Below are 16,074 nucleotides of genomic sequence, written 5' to 3'. Positions count from 1 at the left end.
AAGGCGTAATATTGAATGTTTAACCCTTCTGAAATGCTAGTCTTGTTTTTAAAAAAAATCAATACTTTTAAAAAAACAAATTTCAAAATTGGGCAAATATTGGTACCTATTTTAAAAAAATGCAACGGTGCACTTTATCAAATTTTTTTAACTTACTTTTTGATTGCAAATTTGATTTTACATCGAAAAATGAAGGTTAAACATTTTTGCGATCAATATTTCGATTTTTTGAAAAAATCAGTTTTGATTCTAAAATTCACAACTTGGTCGAAGATTTTTGGCACAGTCTGAAAATTTCTGAAAAGTTGGCATTTGATGTCCCCTAAAACATATCAAAAAATAAATAAAAATAGTGTTTTTTTGCAAATTAAGTTTTAGTGAAAAAAAAAAATAATTTAAAATCACACTTGTTTTTGCGCGTATAATTTTTTTTTCAGTATACCTACTAGGATGTAACAAAAATGATTTTTTGGCGGGCATTCAAGGGTTTGTTCCGGTGGGCATACTGAGCCCAAATCCAAAATATGAGCTTGATTGGACGTAACAGGAGCTGGCGCTCCGCCCTTCAATTTTAAATGGGATTTAACCCGTAAAAAAAGATTTTTTCAAAAATGTCACTTTTTGAGGCATTTTGGCCACTAAAGCGTTTATTTTCAACATCATTGGCGTGTAGGCCAGATCCTTGCGCATCTTTTGGTATATATAACATTGAAGTTTGGAGCACCCTGGAGCTCGGTACAGACCTTCAAAGTTTGGCATTTTTTCGAAAAATCGGCCCCGGCAAAATCAAATGGCGTCTCGGGCGTCGCGAGGTGCGACGCATATCTTTTTTGCCGGGGACGATTTTTCGAAAAAATGCCAAACTTTGAAGGTCTGTACCGAGCTCCAGGGTGCTCCAAACTTCAATGTTATATATACCAAAAGATGCGCAAGGATCTGGCCTACACGCCAGTGATGTTGAAAATAAACGCTTTAGTGGCCAAAATGCCTCAAAAAGTGACATTTTTGAAAAAATCTTTTTTTACGGGTTAAATCCCATTTAAAATTGAAGGGCGGAGCGCCAGCTCCTGTTACGTCCAATCAAGCTCATATTTGGGATTTGGGCTCAGTATGCCCACCGGAACAAACCCCTGAATGCCCGCCAAAAAGTCAATTTTGTTACATCCTAATACCTACAACTTTGCCGATCATAAAATTTGATTTGATTTGATCAAAAAATTCCTTCAACAGATAAAGATTTTTGAATTTTCATACATCATTTTTGTATGGACAGCTGTCAAATTGGTATGGCAAATTGTATGGGCATACCGAAGGCACCAACAAAGTTTCAGCCGGATTAAAAATACAAAAATTAAAATAAAAAAAGACCGATTTCGTTGAGAATTGCTCATAGGAGAAATTCACGTTGTATGGATTATGGGTTGCAGGATTGAATATGTAATAAATTATTAAATGAGTATTTATTATAAGATTGATATAATTCATAAATAAGAATTTAGAGCGCAGCAAAAAGTGCACACCTTCATGAATATTGCCTTGTCAGCTGACAGATTGCGGATTGAGTGCGAGAGCGCGCTAGCGAGCTGCGAGAGAGAACAACGAGCGAGAAAACAACGAGATGCGCGCGGCCGGCGAAAGAGAGAATGAAGATTGTCAAATCAGTTTTGTGGATTATTTGTGTGGAATAAGACGTGTTGTTTGTTAATTGCAAAATATCTGAGTTTTTATTATAAAAGAAAGTCCCCGATCACGACACACGTTTCCGATTTTTATTTACTTTATAGTCGTGCAGCATCTCTATCAAACTATTTGTTGCAAGCTTTTGAAACTCGTGCAAATGGTGGTAATTTAAAGTCATGCCATGATTTCCCTAGTTGGACCGTAGTCCCGATTCACCCCAACTCGTAATGTTTATGTTTCGCGAACGAACAATTTTCTTTGCAAACTTCTCCCAAAACGATTTCGTCATTACTTCACCAATAAAAACAACGCTACCAATCCCGTAACAGGTCGCGAGAAGTTTCCACAGCGAAAATAGGTGATCAAATCGTACAACTTGTAGCCCACTTGCGACCAACGCCAACCATTTGGCCGTATCAGTTTTGAACCAATGTCCGCACAGTCCTGCCTCGTTCAGTCTGGCGTAAATTTCCGTAAATCGGAGCAAAAATGGCTGCACTCGGGAATGGGTGAACGCGTCAGTTAGTAGGGGAACTCGCTCTGGCAATATGTAGTACTTTGTAAATCCCGAATTTCCATCAAAATTTTCTTTGGACAGTGTAGCACTTTCGGCAAATTGGCAATAGGTCCAGATGACTTTGTAGGGGTCGGGATTGTTGTAGTACCCTCCATCTAGCACCAATTGGATGCGATTTTTCAACTGAGGAAAGAGGGTTTCAATGTGGGTCAGATGAAATTGATTTTCGGTGTAAATTGTATAGTTGGAAGCGAGCAAATCTTCAACTGTTTCCAGGTGAGGTTCGTACTGATAGTTGAAGAAAAATTGAAACAGTTTCGCTAGATAGGATTCGCAGAGCAAGAAGAAGATCACTGTGAGGGAAAACAGTGTAAATCGTTCAATACGAGCCATTTTGTACTCATCAATGAGAAATCCGTAAAATAATTGATTCAAGATTCCTCGAGGGAATACTGAAGGAAGTATGGAGCTAATCATGAAAAGCAAAATTATGGCCACAACAATGGAAACAAACAGTGATGAATTGTAAGGTCTCAGCAGATAATGTATGATTGATCCAATTGTTCTTTCCGGAACGATCAAACATAGTCCAGACTGGGAGCCCGTATTCTCTAGATCAGTGAACTTGGGAACCATGGTGATTCCGTTAACGAAACTAATATAACCTCCCTGGACGAGTGCCGAGAATTGCTCCCGAGTTGGAAACTGCTTTCTAGGGACTTTGACCTGGATAGAAGCATTCACGTGCTTGCAAAACTCAAAAACCATCCTTGAGTGAATCCCCCCAACATTATTCAATGTGCCGATGAACAAAAATGGTTTGTTCACTATGAAAAGTGCATAAAAATTAAATCCTTGCATATCCAGCGAAAAATCCATTGTGAAAACACCTTCAATATCTTGCACACTCCGAAAAATGTTCGAACGACCTTTGAAATAATCATACTGCATGATCACGGCGCCACCTTCAGCCAAAAAGTACAACACAGAATTCGTAACACCAAGCGACCTAACCAGATTGCAGTACGAGTCGAACAGCTTCACCGTAAAATTGTCATCGTTAACCGCTACAAAAACGAACTTTCCGTAACGATTCCAGTTCTGTGCCTGCAAAAGCAAATGCGCCATTTTGTCGAAGCTCGCAGAATTCATCGCCGAATCCAGAAAGATCAAATAAAAATCGAATTTCGTCCGCACGAAGCCGATCCAGTCCAGGCGAGTTACGGCGAAATTTGGCGGGATTTTTGTAGTAAAGTCATCCAGAAAATCGAGCCAAACCTTGTTCGGGGAATCGAACATGATGCATAAGTCAAGCGTTTCGGTTGGATAGGTGTAAACGTTTTGAATCACTTGGGCAAGTTGAGCGCCAGGCGATGGGCCGAGAGTTGAACTGGAAAGGTTGAGAAAGGTTACGACTTTGAGGAGACTCATTTTGGACTGGGGGTTTCTCAAAGACTGACGCGTGGGCAGGAAACGGTTTTGAGTTTTGTTGAGTGACGAACCCCTTGGGATGCTATTAAACTTCGGTAGCCGGATTTGGACCACCCTAATGGTACGTGAGTTATTCAGTGGCTCAAGGTTAAAGCATGTAATAAATTTGTACTTTGTAGCAATATTTTAATTACACGCACTGCAGAAACTGATTGCATCGGAAGCTCCAATGAATCTCAAAGGGGTTATCAACTACACTTTGACAGCTCTGAGTGCGGCGCTCAGTGCCACTTGGCGTAAAAAAATCGTTGCTGAAATTCATATTAAAAAAAAAAAAAAATCCTGAAATAAGTGTAATTTTTTACCATAAGAGGTTTCTACAATGCAACAGGAAGGTGCTGTGTCCTATCCCTCGCCTAGACCAGACCAAAATCCATAGGGGGATGGCGTCGCTATTTTTAGACCACGTTTTCCACTCTTTCTCATCGAAACTGATTGAAGTCGATAAAGTCTTCATTTTGCTGGGCGAGATAGGACGCCGTCTATTTTTAAGCGATGACTCAGCACTTTTCCACTCTTGCACCTAAAAAAACCAGGTGGCAGCACGATGTAACGCCACGTCCCTATGATAAAGCTGTCAGACCAAATCTGTCAGACCAAGACTGTCAGACCGAAGAGCAAAAAGTAAACAATCTTGGTCTTCGACGTAGGTGCACACAAATCAAGAAAAGAAAATTTGTAAAAGAATTTTATTTTTTCAATTCAATGACTGGTTTTTGACTGCAAAATTGAATGTACCTACGTCAGAAAATGATTAAACCGCGCGGCGGCCTGTACACCGACAGTTAAATAAGCAGTTAAAAGCCTTATTCTTCCACTTTAATTTTTGATCGCGTTTTCGGTTTACACCTGAAAAATCTTGAAATTATTTAAACGGATTTGTGATTCCTCTCTTTCCATCATTCCCTTGCAATGCAAGTAAAGTTTTTCTATTCACAAAAAAAAAAAAAAACGTTTCCTCTGACGGAATTCACGCCCAGCACCCACATATAGTACTGGCGCCTTATTGCGCTCGGCTATCAGACCGATGAAGAGTGAAAATGATAAACGCCTCTATCAGCTTGACATTTCATTCAAGTTGGATTCCCAAGCTGAAGAACTACATCAGAGAGAAATACTCTTTGACTACATATTTCCGAGTGTCAGGGGTGAAATAATCGCAAAAAAAATCTTTTCCGCTAGCGAACTTTCTCCACCCGCGAAAGAGAGTGGAGACCAAGGTTGTTAACGAGCGTTGTTATTATTTATCGTTACTCCGATAATTCTATCGGCGATAATTTCAGCGACTATAACGGACAATAACTGGTATTAAATTTTATTCAATTTTAGAAATGTATTAAATTTTTATACATTTCTTGAATAAAAACCAACCAAATTATGTTGAATTTTCAAGCTTCCTCTTAGTAATATTTTTTTTGTTAATATGGTAAGTTTCAAAGTATAAATTCTAAAATTATCACAAAATACCGTATTTCGTCAAACATATTTAATTATCAAACGATTTAAAATTTTGCTTGCATTTTCAATGTTTTGAAGTTTTATGAATGAAATATTAAAATTTTCACAAAATACCATGTTTTCTCGAAAATACTAGTAAAAACATGTAAAATTTCGATTCGTATCAATACGGGTTTCAACCCACTATGGTACATTGGGTGGCCAAGTTTCAAAAAAGTGACCTTCTCCAAATATTTTTTGGTATTTTTTTTTCTCGAAAGTAAACATTCTAACTAAGAAAAATCCAAATTTTCAAAGGTCTTAGTTTGTTCATTACGGAGATACGCAAGCTGAAAGTCAAAAAATGGAGTAAAAAACTAGCGTTTTTCGTAAAAAAGGCTGATTGTTTAATTTTAACATAGCTCAGCCATTTTAAATATTTTATTAGGACAACTATACATCGTTGGAAAGGTAATGAGATAAGCTTTGAAACTATTAATAGATAAAATGTTGTTTCCAAACCAAAAACTGAAGTTTTCATCGAATAACTGGAGCATTTTTTTAACAAAACTTTTTTTTGTGTTTGTTAATCGAGTACTTTTTTTGCTAACCGATGCTAAACATGAAACTAAGATCACTTGAAAGATTGGATTATAATCTAACATTGCTGAAATTTCCAGCCTGCGATTTTTTGCGTTTTCGGAGATATGCCATTTTGAACTTTTACGTTTTATCAAAATTTGCTGCAATCTACATATGCGCCCGTTTATTTCACTTGCTTTGCTACCTACTTCGTGGGCATCGTCGCTTCAAAAATCAATACCTGGTTTCAAGAAGTTCGAAATGACTTTATTGGAATTTTCTGTTGCCTACATTTAAAATTGAGTACCTTAGTCAAAATAAGGTATTCGTACCGAAATTTCTCAAGCGAAACTGGAGAATCTCAGTTTGATACCGAAAAAAGTATTCAGCAAAATGTTGACTTAGCATGATGAATTTCTGCGATCAATCCATGAAACTGATCCACATTAAAGTTCTATGTTGGTTAGTACAAAACATCATAAAAAGTCAGAAACTCTATAATCAAATGAATTTTCATGAACAAGAACATTAGGATTAGTAAGAATACGGTTTGTATTTTATCGTTTTACTTCATAATTAATATTTTGAATAAAATTAATTTTTCTGTTATTTGATTAAACAATTAAAATTTTCGCAATTTATGCCCGTAAGGGTGGGGGGGGGGGGGGCTCAACTTATATGGCATGGACTCACAAAAAGAAACACACAACAGTAAATAATAAATATTTGACTTAAAATGAATTTTTAACACTTAACAAAATTTTGTTGGAGGGGAGGAGGGAGGGGTTGTGTCCTTAAAGTGGGGATGTATTAGCTTATCCATAATTTAATAATATAAACTTGCAATACAATATATACGCAATTCTGTTGCACTTGCAAATGTATGAAAAGACTATTTATTATAAACAATCAACTATTGAAAAACATGAAAAGTCATAAAAATCGACGTATATCATTTCAATACCATACAATTACCCAAATTTGTATGAAAAAAACATTTAAAAAGCAAAAAAATAATTTGGCCGCATGTTTGTATGGAGATGGCCCATAGTGCAACCCATATTAGGAATTATAGAAATTTGAGTATTTTAAGAAAATACGGTATTTTGTGAAATTGTTAGTTTTTCATTCAAAAAACTCTAAAACAGTTAAAAATGCAGGTAACATTTCACTTTGATTGAAAAAAATATGAAAATTTGAATACTTTCAAGAAAATACGGTATTTTGTGAAAATATTTTTATTTCATTAAAATGTTATTTTAAAACAATGAAAAAGCAGGTAAAATTTCGCTTCGTTTGCAACCCATATTGCAAATTATGAACATTTCAGTGCTTTAAAATAATACTGTATTTTGTGAAAATTTTAAGTATTTAATTCAAAAATCTCTGAAACAGTTAAAACACATGCAAAATTTCTAATCGTTTGATACCCACATAGCGAGTTGTAAAAATATGAGTATTTTAAAAAATACGGTATTTCATTCAAAAAGCTCTAAAACAGTTAAAATGCATGCAAAATTTCGAATCGTTTGATACCCCCCCCCCCCAAATTTTAGAATTTATGCTTTGAAACTTACTACATTATCAAACAATATATTCTAAGGGAATGCATTAAAAAATTAACATGATATTGATAGATTGAGTCAATTTAAGAAAGATTTTAAAAGTGAGTTAGGGGAACAGCATCTAATTAAATCGTGCCTCTAATGTTGCCATATCAGCACTTTTACATTCAATTACAGCTCATAAAAAGCGTTTTCAACTGAAATCAAGTGATTAATAGCTCAATAGGAAGTGAGCAAGCATGTTTCTATATATAGTTTTGCGAACTTAAAAAAAAAGTCAGTAGAAGATTTTTTTGTGATTCTCATGGTGAACACCACTAAATCAATTTATTTCGTTTTGTTTACAAACATTGTTCACCTGCAAGTACAGTAGAGAAGTCGATGTTCCGCCGAATAATCCCAGTGATGATTTTTTCAGTTTCCTTTTACCGATTTTTCATGCGCGAGAGAGGAGAGCCATGTTCCCTTACGATGTTTGTTTTGATGAAGATTCTACCATCGCTGCTGAGTGTTATATTACACTAAAATTTTATAAGATAATGCAAAATTTGTTTTGAACGCAACTCGATTCCTACTTTTTTGCCGTGGCAAATGTAAAATTAAATCAAACAAATACAACAGTGAATTTCAATTGAATTTTTAAATTTTTTTGGCCTGTTTGCGTTTGCGTTAAACTAAGTATTTAGTGAATTCATATCTTCATTCCAGAAACACCTTGCAGCGTGTGCATTTGTGAGAGACAGGCAATATGAGTGATTTATTTCCACGTTGTGAATTTTTTTAGAGCATTATTTTTTAAATATTTTATATACTTCTCAACAATTTTAGGAATGCTTTTAATTTTTTGAATATTTACAAATATTTTACTGCATTTTTTTGGCTTAAGAAACTTTAAAGTTCTTATCAATTTTCTCACTTTCCAGAATTTGATGAATTCTGAACAAGAACCGCATAAATTACCATCAATTTTACACGTAATTTTTTTCAAACCAAAGTGCACACAAAATTCCAAAATAAAAACTCCAAAACCAATTCCATACCCTGCCACAAGAAGCTTCCACAGCGAAAACAAATGTTCAAATTTAACCTCATTCGTTCTTTCCGCCGGCAGTGCCATCCACAGATATTCGTACATTCGGAACCAATGGTCCAGCAGGCCAGCTTCGTTCAAGTGGGCAAGAATCTGTCCGAATTTAACCGAAAATGGCTGCTTTCTGGCGTGAGTGTACGCGTTGGTTGCGAGCGGAAATTTCGCCGGCAAAACGTAGTGCCGGCGAAATCCGGTTTTCGGGTCAAAATTTAGATCCGAAATTGCGAAACCTTCGGCAAAGTGACAAAACGTGCAAATGACTACGTCGCTGGCAGGTTGAGTGAAGGTATTTGCGTGTTTGAGTAAATTTACACGAGTTTTCAGCTGGGGAAGTGTTGCCGTCAGGTGGGTTAGGAAAAATGGCGTGTGACTTTGGATGGTGTAGTCGGTTGCCAGCAAATCTTCGAAGGTTTTCAAACGAGGCTCGTACTGATTGTTGAACAAAAATTGAAATAACATTGCTTGTATGATTCACAGAGAAGAAATAAAGTTAGTGAGAGTGAAACCATAAGGAATCGTTCCTTTTTAGCCATTTTGTACTCGGAAACGTGAGATTCGAAAAACAGTTGGCTGAGAATACCTCTAGGGAATTGTTTTGGGAAGATTCTGCTAATTAAAGCTAAAATAATCACGCTGACAGCAATTGATACCGATAGCGACACGGTATAAGGTCTCAGTAAATGACGAAAAATTGATGTTACGGGTTTTTCCGGCACCAAAAGACACAGTCCAGACTGCGAATATGCAAGTTCTATCTCGGCATATTTGGCAACACTGACAAACCCGTTAACGATACTCACAGAACCTGCCGCTATAAATTGAGCTACCTTTGTTCCATCAATCAAATCGTCACGGGGAATCCACATCTTCAGAGTTGCATTCACATGTTTGCAAAATGTTGCAACGGTTTCTCCTTGCGTTCCCAGCACTTGGCCAGGTGGTATCACAAACAGGTATGGTTCATTGGGAAACAAAAATGCACTGAAAGGGTGCCCTTTTAAGTCATCCAAAGCATCACGCTGGAAAACATTCTCGATTGCTTCAAAATCTTCAAAAAATGTCTCTTGCAGGCTAAAGTAATTAATGTGCATTTTCAGTGGAATCGAGCCGTCTTTTCTGATCAATATTACAACAGATTTTGTAATTCCAAGATAGAGCACAAACTCAACGTAGCGTTCCAAAAAGTTCAAACTGAAACTCTCATCCTCAATTGTAACGAAAACAAAACTTCCAAACCGATTCCAGTTACGTGCATCAAGAAATCGATCACCCATTTGTTCAAAATCCCTCAACTCCCAACCTGAATCCAGCAAAATCAAATAAAAATCGCATGCTCTTCCAGTGTTGCCAAACCAATTTAGGCGGTTCACAGCAAAGTTCCCAGCGAGTTTGCTGTTGAAATCATCCAGCAAGTCGATCCAAATCCAGCTTGGGCTGTCGTGAAGAATGCACAAATCACTTGTTTTGGTGACGTTCCTGAAAGTATTTTGCACAAAGCTAGCAAGTTGTGTTCCTGGCGAAAGCCCTACTGTAGAAGTTAGGAGATTCAAAAGTATCGCGCTCTTCAAACTATTCATTGTAATTTAAGGTTTCAAGAAGGACTGAAAACAGGCGATGAACATATCTAATTGAAGTTCTACTCTTATGTGATTTTATCAATGTGTTATAGGAACAATATTATCAACCAAATCAAAAAGCAATTAATTTCATTTGATTTAAATCATTAAAAAATATTCTCAAGTGTCTTCCTACATTGTACGTTTATTAGTGCATTTGAACTTTAATGTTTGAAACTTATTTTGTTTATAGAAAAAAATAGTGAACTTTGTCCCCTTTTTATATCTTGCCGAACTCTCTCAACCAAAAAAAAATAATTTAAAAATGATTTAGAAGCTTAAATATTCAAGGTTTTTTTTAAATACACTCAACCAACGCCGGTTGGTCACTTTTTCGTTTGACACTTTTTTAGTTTGTATCCCGTTGGTTGGTCAAAGTCAAACTAAAAAGTGACGAACTGTCACTTTTTACACGGCGCTCACGCACACTATCAAAACAAACGTTTGGTTGTGTGTGTGAACTCCGTGTAAAAGGAGTGTCAAACTAAAACGTGACCCCGTTCGTTTGACAACAGTTGGTGTCAAACCATCGGGGTTTGAGTGTAGTGCCAATCGTTTTTGAAACACAAGTTTTAAGGTAGGTAAGCTGACACCCCCGTTAAGGACTTATTAGACTATGACAAACAAACTCACACTTTTTCCTGTTTGACAGTTTGCCAAACTCGCAAACCATGTCAAAAGTATGCAGGCTGACGTTTCTGCAAACAAATGCAGGCAAACAAACAGGGCGGGCAAACTGTCAAACTGTCAAAAAGTGCGAGTTTGTTGGTTTGTTTCCATAGTCTGATACCTCCTTTAGTATTTTGGAAGAATCTTGCGAAAAAATGTTTTAAAGTGACAAAGCTACACAACTATTTGAAATTATTTGAATTTCTTGGTTCTCCAAAGCTGTTCAAATCGACAAAATTGAAATCATTATTGACCAGAAATAATAACTAAAATTTTTGTTCTAAATGCTGTTGGCTCAGTTTTTGCAAAATAGTTCTGTGGAGAAGTTGGTTTGCTAGAGGAATCCCCGCAGCGTGATTGCCAACTTGATCCCTCGACGGTTGGTTGATGAAAGAGGCTGACTGCTGACTCTGCCCCGCCAGCTGTCAGATCCATTTGGCTGCGTCCGTGCGCTGTCATTGGAAGGCTGCGTCTGGTACGCAATCAGACCGAGGGGTTACTTTTTCTCTTTTTTCGTCGTCCGTGTCTGTCGCGGGTGACCATGAACGGCCATGATCGATGACGACCAACTTTTTCAAAACTTTTTTTTCGTAAAATCGCGATAACTCGTGATGTTTATAAGCAAACCCCTTATGTCTATATATCAATTTTTTTGTAATTGTCTGCTCTACAACTTTGTAAAAAATTATTACACTCTAAAAAATAACCCTGCAAAATTAGAAAAAACATGAAATTTTAAAATGAAAAATTTTGTTCTAAATGAAAAAATGACCCTTCTGGGTCAATGTAGCTTCGAAAAGTACATTAAATTTCCCATAAAATGACATGTTCCAAAAATTTTTACAGTCGAGTAACGGAAAATGGGAGAATTTTTAAAACTTTTTTAGTGTTTTTTTGATGAAAAATACGTTTTTTCGGAATTCTGAGTACGCCGTCAAATCGGGCGTCTAATTTTACATAAAAGTCCCTTTGACACCAAATTTCTACCTCATCACCGTTTCAGGCTGCAAATTATTGAAAAACACCTCTTTTTTCACATGTTCAAAAATGTAAGGGGTCGTACCGCCCCTCCGTCACGAGATATCAAAAAACGGAACTCGGATTCGTGATCAGGGACAAAAGTTACCCCTTAGGACAAAGTTTCACGCAAATCGAAGAGGGGTCGGGGCAACTGCTGTGTGAGTTGGCGGAGGATTACCCAGAGTGCATGTCAAATAGACAAATGACCATTAAAATGTGGAAGCTATTGAAAAAATATAATTTTTGTCCCTTGATTTTCAAACCAATATTGAAGGAAAAAGCTGCATTAACTTTTAATCATAAATTGGAACAGCCTTACAATTTTTAAAAATACTAATTTTTTCTCTGAATTTAGAATTTCCAAGGTCTGTACATGATTTTCGAAATATTTTGATATGTTTTATAGAATAAAAAAGCTTTTTTGAGTAATGGAGAAGTATGAGCAAAAAAAATTAAAAAAAGTCCCCGACTTACGAAAAATAAAAAAAAAGTGTTTTTATGGCAAGATCTCACCAAAAAAGTTCATAATACACACAGCCCCCGGTGGTTGGTCACTTTTTCGTTTGACACTTTTTTAGTTTGTACCCCGTTGGTTTGTCAAAGTCAAACTAAAAAGTGACGAACTGTCACTTTTTACACGGCGCTCACGCACACTATCAAAACAAACGTTTGGTAGTGTGTGTGCACTCCATGTAAAAGGGGTGTCAAACTAAAAAGTGACCCCGTTCGTTTGACAACAGTTGGTGTCAAACCATCGGGGTTTGAGTGTACTATATTTTTGATGAAAATTTTAATCCAATGCATCGGTCTCCAAGTTTTTTATTATGATAAAAAAATCATATTTTTTCGATTTAAAGAGAACACATGACCGATTTATTTTGTTAAAAAAAAATTTATGAAGAATTTCTTACAAACACAGATTTGTACTTTGAAATCCTAAATTTTGCAGTTTTTTTTTTCATTTTAAATATAATTATCTCAAGAATCTCTGAGCAATCTCTGAGGCAATTTTCAGAAAATTTTCTATTTGTTTTTTTTTTCTTAAGCAAAACAATAATTTAACTTTTTTATCCCCTAATATTTAAAAAAATCTATGGTACGATTTTTGTAAATTGTGGATGAACCATACAAAACGGCTATTTCAGCAAATACACATGAAATCAATTTCCGGGTTCGTGGAGATTTGCTTTTTCACCTTGGCTCAACGACTTTCATTAAATAAAGTTTGTTTACAATTTAGTCTCCAATAAAAAGAGACCACTATTTTTTATATATCAAAAACCTGTCATAAATTTATGAATCTCAAGAAATGATTGAATTTCCTTTAGATTTATGGTTTTATTAAATCATATAGCATCAATCACAACAACAAGAAATAAAATCAATATTTTAAAATACAACAATTTCCAATAATTAGAAAGTTTGACAGGGACGACAAGAATAAATTTAAAAAAATAATTGTGAGATTAATAAAATTTCCTGAGCCAGCATAACATTGCATGATTTTTCCAAAAATCCTTTTTCAGAAATGTGAAAAAGTTTCCTGAAGTTAGAGAATTACTAGGAATTATTAAAATAGCACAAACTGTCAAAATGCTCATTCGTTCTTTGCTCGTATTGCTCCTGAAATTACACAAATCTGGCATCCCTTCCATCACCGCTACCAACCATCAAAAAGCTTTCACATTTCCGACATTTTCCCTAATTTCCTGGAAAATCGAACTCCACCACCCACCCACAAGCTCACTCAAACGAAAAGCTCCCGCGAAAGCTTCTCCCCGCAAACAGGCAACAGTCTGCCATCGTCGGTTTGGTAACCCACCCCGAAAGAGAGCCGGGGAGAGAGCCCCAAAAGTGCGTATTCTCTCTCGCTCTCTCACATTTCCCAGTGGGTCTTTCCACTTAGTCCTCCATGTCCGTGTCCAGCGTGAGTCAGTTCGGTAAGGACTTTTCTCCAAGTAACACACAAGGAACACCACATTGCACTACCCAATTAAAAAGAAGAAGCAAAACTGCTTTTGAGGAAAAAATCTGGACTGAAACCAATTTTCCACGGATAAAAGGTGCCGCGAAACGATCCGGATATCCCAGAAACAACTTCCGGAAGTGCAAAAGTGACAGATTTGGGCTCAATCCGGGATCGGGAAAAAGTGCGAACAAGGAATTTTCCGGATTGGTAGCCGTCGTGGGGATTGCCTGCCTTGCAGGCGAAAACTTGCTGGGACCCCGTGCTGCTTCCTGGGGTGCTCGATTGCAGCAATTTGGGCGATTTTCTTCAGCGCTGGAAGTTGCGTGCGGAACAAATGCGACATTTTTGGATCTTTTTCGAGGAACGTAATCCTGGGTAGTCGTCACCTGGACTAGTTTTGGGAACAAGCAGCGGAAGAAGGAGGGGAAAAAATTCGGAAGTCGAACACAGGTTTTGCATAGCTTTAGGGGTTTGTTTCTAGTGTGTTTAAGCTGCGATTGCCTACTTGTGGGCGCATTAGTCATAGTGATTTGCCGAAATTCGTAGAATTTTGATCAATTTACTAAATTTTTAACTAGTGGAAAAAGTGGAATGAAAATTTTTCCCACTTTTGAGGGTGTGTGTGAGTGTGTGAAATCGCCAGAGAGAGAGTGAGGAAAAGTGCGTAATTTAAGGAGAGAGCTTTCGGGGTTTGTTGTCATCCCGCCTGGAGGTGTGTTTGTGGGCTCTCTCCCTCTCAACTCAAAGTAAATTGTCCAAGCTCTCACAGGAACACGTGTGTGACGGGGCCAGCTCCAACCAATCGATACCAGCGAGGAGATCAGGAAGGAAACAAAATAAAAACACCCTCGTCCTCTGGCAGTCAACAAAAAGAGCAGCAGCCCTTCCTCTGGCCCGTGCGGATTATCAACCCCGTTTGAACTCGCTCTCCGACCCGCCCGTTGAGATGGTGGTAGTGGTACCGCAGGCCACCTTCCAACCTTGGTGGTAGTGATGATGTTTGGAATTTCGCGTAGAATGCACCGCGCGAGTTGAAGAGCTGCTGGTGCAAGACTGCAAGTAACTCTGCATACATTCGGGCGTAATCGGGCGGAACATCGTGCCATCTAGTCGGCGGAATACGCGGCGAGAACCATGATTTTGATAGCCGGAGTGGATAATTACCTGAACGGTGAGTTGAGAGGTGGGGATTTAGATGAGTCATTAAAGATAGAAAGATGGTCGTGCTGTGACCCAGTGTTTGTGCTAACTGCACTGTGGAGTGAATATAACTAATGCCGAACTCTTTGCCATAAGATTATTTCTGTAAAAGGTTCTATAGAAAATACTTAGAAGATTGCTAAAAACGTTCAAAAAATGTTATGTATACATTTGAAATATTAACAAAAATATTATTTTATTGATAAATCATCAAATATGATTGTTCTAAATCCAATCTAAAATAGTAATTCTTGACACATTTAAAAAATTATGTAATGTGCATATAAATTGTATCTTGATTGTATCTGTACAATTCAGTATAAAATTTAAGATAAATATGAGATTATTATTGAAAACAACTTACCACCGGTTTTAGAGCGTTTTGATGGATAGAAATGATTTTTCGTTGAAATTTCTAACCAACCGGAAATTATCTGTAATAGAAGTGGGCATAAATTCTCTCTCTTTTGATTTATAATCTTCTAGGTTTTCTTAGATACCCGGGTTTTAGCACAAAATGAGTTTAAATCGTATTTCTTTCCAGAAAATCAACATTTTCCATTTTTTTGCCATTTTAGGCAGATTGCAAATACCATTACACCTTTTTACCTAAGTAATTTAGAAGCTTATTTTACAATAAAATCTTAACATGATGGTGAACAATTTTTTGTCAAATGTGATACAATTAATAATGATTTTTCATGAACAAATTTTTTTTAATTTTGGAATTCTTATTGATTTAAACATTATACATTGATTTATACATTACATCATCAGGGGTAACATTGTCATTTCCGGTGTTGTTCTGTGGAATAGCTTATTTTAATATCGACAAAAAAATCACATCGAAGGGCCGAGGTACTCCAGCGAAAGCCGCAATATCTACGGTAAAATTGGACTATATTTTTCACCCTTCTGACAGTTGAAAATATAGATAAATCTGGATCTTTTGTAAACGGAATCGTTCAAAGTTTAAAGAGTTTTTAGAATGAATGGTACAAATAGTAAAGATTTTTCATAGATTTTTTTTAATTTTGATTTTTGAATTTCAATCGATTTTAACATTCAACATTGATTGATGCATTCAAAAATTAACCAATTAACTGACTGCAGAATTTTTTTTTCCTGAAATGAGAATTTTAACCATGTTTTAACAATTTTAAAATGTTCGATAGGGTTAAAGTTCCCCTAATAAAATCAACAACAACAACAATGTTCGATACCTAAGCTTATTTTCG

The 16,074-nt window shown here is 36.5% G+C and overlaps 2 protein-coding genes across 2 annotated transcripts in view; one reads left to right on the top strand and one right to left on the bottom strand.

Annotated features, from left to right (window-relative positions):
- The window catches only part of LOC120431108 (trafficking protein particle complex subunit 1), a 370,102-nt gene that overhangs the window by 17,044 nt on the left and 336,984 nt on the right, over positions 1-16,074 (bottom strand). The window lies entirely within an intron of this gene.
- LOC120431253 (synaptotagmin-14) overlaps positions 13,693-16,074 on the top strand; it is a 33,319-nt gene continuing 30,937 nt past the window's right edge. The window contains exon 1 of the mRNA XM_039596391.2: positions 13,693-14,807. Within this exon, the coding sequence (XP_039452325.1) occupies positions 14,771-14,807 (37 nt within the window). The 5' untranslated portion in view covers positions 13,693-14,770. The remainder of the gene's footprint in view (positions 14,808-16,074) is intronic.

Source organism: Culex pipiens, chromosome 1 (assembly GCF_016801865.2).
Source record: "Culex pipiens pallens isolate TS chromosome 1, TS_CPP_V2, whole genome shotgun sequence".
Classification (NCBI taxonomy): Eukaryota; Metazoa; Arthropoda; class Insecta; order Diptera; family Culicidae; genus Culex; species Culex pipiens.
The sequence above is the reverse complement of the archived record's forward strand: the minus strand, read 5'-3'. Positions and strand labels throughout refer to the sequence as shown.